We start from the raw sequence: 5,388 nt of genomic DNA, 5'->3' as shown, positions 1-5,388 counted from the left end.
TTGGGTGGTACACACAGGGACTCTGCTGCCAAGATGCAAATACTAGTTTTTGGAAGCCCCTTCCTCTTCTCCATCACATTCCCATTCCCAGCAGTCAAGCTCTATAGAGCCCTCTTGCCGTCCCTGTGGTGTAAGCCTGGAGAAGGGGTCCCCATGCAGTGACCTGCAATGCTGGGGAGCATGGGATGTCCACCTTGATCTTTCTTTTCCCCACTGGAGAAACCATAGGCTCAAGGGAGATCTCTCAGTGTGGTGCTGCACTGACCTGGAGGAGGGGCAATGCAGGCAGCAGGGAGCTCCTCCTCCTCCCCTTCTAATGCCATTTGTCCTGGTCTCTGTGGTACAGGGGACTGCTTTGGCCTCACCTCTGTGTTCTGTCTTATCTATGAAGTTGCTAGTTATTCTCCTTGTGAGGAGGATAGAAGCTGGGAATTATCTATGTTGTCTTCTTGGTGATATCACTCTTCTAGAATAATTTTGAATGATTTTGTCTTTTAGCTTTTATGTTAGATTTAAGGTGATTTAATCAACACCATTACAGAATTTAAGTATTCTATGTTATTTTTCTTACTAGTTTCTGCTGTTTTTTGGATAATTTGCAAAGACCTGTGCAATATATCACGTTCATTATCTCAGTTGTTTTCAGAGTAGGTGTTGCATTCATGTCTTGCCTACAAAAGTTTCAGAAAAAATAAGCTGCTTGCCCCTGATTGCACTGCTAGTGAGAATCTGTACCATAATTTGACCTAGTCTGTCCCTGGCCAGCTCAAAATAAGGAAAATAAATAAAAGTTTTAAGTTTTCAAGTAAGAGATAGAACTCTTTATTTACAGAAAACAATGTGGAATGGAAACTTGAAAGAATCTCTGTAAAGGTCTATTAGAAGTTATAAGTAAATATAGAAGATCAATGAGTATAAATCAGTATACAAACATAAACTGAATTTTTATATGCTGACCACAAAAATTAGACAATAAATTTTTAAAAATATACTTTATAGTAACATCAGATATAGAGAAATAAATTGAATAAAAAATGTATAAAACCCAGTACTTCCAAAATTATGTATCATTCCTGAATGAATTTTTAAGAACCTAAAAAATGCAAAAGTATCTTGTTCGTACATTAGTAGGTACAATCTTTTGAAGAAGACAGTTTGGCTTCTTTTTCTTATGCTTTTAACTGGTTTCTATTATTTAATTAAAGGAAGAATGTGTGTACCATACTGAAATGAGCAATAGCAATGAGCCAGTAGACTTATAAGTAAAGGTTTTAAAATCCTCTGGTAAGTCCAGTGGGGGTAAAAGGACAGTTCAGTTTGAGCTATGGATTCAGAGTACTTCAGTGAACATCTTAGTAGATATTTTTTTCAAATTAAAAACCTGATTTAAAACATATAGATAAGCAAAAGATGTGGAGTAGCTAACAAAATCTGGAAGAGCAGAGTTAGAAAACTTATACTATCCAATATAAAATACTACTATATAGCTACAGTAATTAATGGAGCTTGATAGAATAAGCATAAACACATAGATCAGTTGAACAGGTAAGAGACCCTTACATACATACAATTCCTAAATTTATTCCAAATGCACCAACTGCATTCTTTAGGGGGAAAGTTTGTTTCCAAGTAATTATTGTAGTTAATTGGATAACAGTGAGTAAAATGACCAGTAACACCTTATACCATCACAATGGTAAGTTTCCAATGGATTATAGAACTAAACATGAAAGGTAAAACAATAAAGCTTCTGGGATACAATACTGGTATTATTTTATTTATATTTTTAATTTTTTTACATTTCAACAGTTTTATTTTTATAATTTTTTTATTATGATTGATTTACAATGTTCTGGCAATTTCTTTTATACATCAAAGTGACCCAGTCAGTCATACATAAAATCACTTTTTCTGTTTTAAAATTTAAAAAATTTCCATTTTTATTATTCCATGGTTTCAGGATGCCATAACTACTTTTGCATTCATTTTACGTACACTGACCGGTTTTTATTGTGCTTCTCAATCCTGAAGATCTGTGTTTTTAAGAATTCTGGGGAAATGACTCTTGAGCATATATCCAGACAAAACTTTCCTTGAAAAAGACACATGCACCAGCATGTTCATTGCAGCACTATTCACAACAGCCAAGACATGGAAACAACCCAAATGTCCATTGACAGATGACTGGATTAGGAAGATGTGGCATATATACACAATGGAATACTACTCAGCCATAAAAAAGAACAAAAGAATGCCATTTGCAGCAACATGGATGAAACTAGAGCCTCTCATACTGAGTGAAGTAAGTCAGAAAGAGAAAGACAAATATCATATGGTATCACTTACATCTGGAATCTAATATATGGCACAAATGAACCTTTCCACAGAAAAGAAACTCATGGACTTGGAGAATAGACTTGTGGTTGCCAAGGGGGAGTGGTAGAAAGTAGGATGGATTGGGAACTTGGGGTGAATAGATGCAGACTATTGCCTTTAGAATGGATAAGCAATGAGATCCTGCGGTGTAGCACTGGGAACTCTGTCTAGTCACTTATGATGGAGCATGATAATGTGAGAAAAAAGAATATATAATGTATGTGTAACTGGGTCATCATGCTGTATAGTAGAAAATTGACAGAACACTATAGAATAGCTATAATAAAAAACATATATTAAAAAAAAAAGAATTCTGGGGAAATGGCTTCAATGTTGTTGCACTGGATGTTGCCTGTTATGCATTCTCTTAATACATGGCGATTAGATCTTTCTGAAACTATTGTTAGACAAATATTGAACTTTTTCTCTGTATATTTGTGACTTCAAAGTCTTTTTCATTAACCAAAAAGTATTTTCCTTTTTTCCTCATTTTCTGGGAAATTCTTGGATCTGTCAGTGCATTGTTTCTGTCTTTTCTTGAATTTTATCTGCTGCTTGTGCTATCCATCAGGTTTGAATTTTTGGTCACTATATATTGTATTTATATCAAGTTTTTGCTATTTTTCAAATGTGACTTTTTAAAACATTATTTTAATTGTGTTTTTATTTCTTCTTGTATTCATTCTCTGATTCACTGATTGTTGTACTACTTAAGCTTCTCACTCACATAACACAATTGACATAGACTTTTCGATGGTGACCATTGTGCATTACCAATTGAAGCCCTGAAAGATGACTAGAACAGCAGTTGGACCCTTGAATAGCCAGAGAATATGGAACCAGGTGGTTATTCTGCATGCTTCAATACTATATAATATTTCAAACTTGATTGTAACTCAGGAAAAAAAAAAAAGAATTTTCCTCTACCTTGATAAAACGAACCAGGAAGGAAAATCAATTTGGAGACTTTAGAATGAAAGAAATTCACGTTTTCACCATACTTGACATTATGGACTAAAATTTAAATCTATTGCACATACTATCGTAATTTTTGTTTAACTCCATGTCAATGTTTTTGTTACTCAAAGATAGTCCATTCCTATGGCTTTCCTCATAACGAGTTCTGTCTGAGCTTTAATTTCTTGATTGACTCTTATTCCAGTATATTGTGATTTGCCTCAGTGAGGAAGGAGTAGACTTCCTCATTAAGTTTACAGTGATTCAGCAAAAGAGGTAGCTTTTCTTCTTTTAACAACCCTTTGTAGAGCTGCCTTCATGGCTTTGTTTCTCAGGCTATAGATCATCGGATTAAGTGTGGGAGGCAGAACAGTATAAAAAAGAGTAAGCAAAAAGTCTAATGCAGTTGGAGAGTCAGAATGTGGCTTCAGAAACTCAAAGACACCAGTAGAGAGAAACAGTGTGACCACAGCTAGATGGGGGAGGCAAGTGGCAAAGGCCTTGGCTCTCCCCTCGGCAGATGGGATCCTCAGCACAGTAGAGAATATGCGTGTGTAGGAGAAGCCAATGGAGAGGAAGCAAAGAAATGCCACCAAGGACACGAAGCCCGTGACCCCAAGCTCACTGACATACTCATCAGAACAGGCGAGTTTTAGGAGCTGGGGAACCTCACAGAAGAACTGGTGGATGACGTTGGCACCACAGAAGTGGATGGAGAAAGTAGCAGATGTATGCATAACTCCAGAGACGACCCCACTGATCCAGACGGCTAGGATTCCGTGAATACAGGTGTTGACATTCATGATGATTTCATAGCGCAGGGGAAGGCAGATGGCCACGTAGCGATCGTAGGACATCACTGTGAGCATGGCCAGCTCAGCAGAACCACAGAGAGTGAAAGCCAGACATTGCAGTATGCATTCCCAGAGGGAAATACTGCTATTATGTAAGAAAGAGTTACAAATGGACCTCGGTACCGTCACAGAAATAAAGCATATGTCCAAGAAGGAAAGATGTTTGAGGAAGAAATACATAGGGGAGTAGAGACTGTCATCCATGGAAGTTGCAGTGATAATGAGTGTGTTGCCAGTTAAAGCCACTAAGTATAAGACTAAGAACAGAGAGGCCCATAAGACTTCTAGCTCAGGCTTGGCAGAAAATCCCATGAGAAGAAACCCACTCACTGTAGTGAAATTGGCCATGTTCCTTCTCAGTTTCCAAGGAGGCTACTGGCTGCAAGACAGAATGGAGACCTATGGAAATAATGCCAGAATCAACAGTTCATCACTGTAAATGTTATGTAACTTTGTATACTAATAATCATATTGAGTAATTTTAAATAACTTTGACTTAAGCACAAGAGTTAGGTAAATTGGATTATGAATTTTAATGTCATGTTTTTCAGGCCAAGGAGAGGAAAATATTTTATTATTGGGAAGTATGGTGCATCAAAATTTTATGGATGTTAAAATTTTCACTCAGTTCAAACACATGTTCATATTTATTAATAAGTTTTTGAGGTGACTGTTCTTTCTCATTAGTTATTATATCTATTTGTGCCACCACCACACTGATTCTTTCACTGCAGTTTTTAAATTTCCTTTCTTGTATGAGAGGACAAATTCCCAATCCATTTTCCTAGGAGTTTTTTGAAAAAATGAATACTGAAAATGAAAAGCACATTTTTATTGACATTTTCTTATTTGCATTATAATATACAAATAATCATTACCTTTAACACAAAATGTTATATAATTTAATGCAAAGTAAGCCAAGTTCCTATTAGGAAGTGGAAAAGGCCAGTAACTTTCTGGTATTATTTTTAAAAGGAAATAAAATGTTGATAAATGGCTAAAATTATTTATCCATTATTTTATTTTATTTTATTTTATTTTATTTATTTTATTTATTTTATTTTATATTATTTATTTTATTGATTTTTTTTGCTTTTTAGGGCTGCATCTGTGGAATATAGAATTTCCTAGGTAAGGTGTCAAATCAGAGCTGCAGCTTCTGGCCTACACCACAGCCACAGCCACACCAGATCAGAGTCGC

General features: G+C 35.8%; 1 protein-coding gene across 1 annotated transcript; it reads right to left on the bottom strand.

The window, feature by feature from the left end:
• Positions 1-660: 660 nt before the first annotated feature.
• Positions 661-4,535, bottom strand: LOC125136576 (olfactory receptor 14J1-like). The gene is made up of 2 exons (XM_047797432.1): positions 3,633-4,535; positions 661-696 (listed from the first exon to the last, which is right to left on the bottom strand). Exons 1-2 carry the CDS (start codon positions 4,533-4,535, stop codon positions 661-663), a joined length of 939 nt encoding a protein of 312 aa, XP_047653388.1.
• Between the last annotated feature and the right edge of the window lie 853 nt (positions 4,536-5,388).

Source organism: Phacochoerus africanus, chromosome 9 (assembly GCF_016906955.1).
Source record: "Phacochoerus africanus isolate WHEZ1 chromosome 9, ROS_Pafr_v1, whole genome shotgun sequence".
NCBI classification, from domain to species: Eukaryota; Metazoa; Chordata; class Mammalia; order Artiodactyla; family Suidae; genus Phacochoerus; species Phacochoerus africanus.
This window is presented reverse-complemented; position numbering and strand designations above follow the sequence as displayed.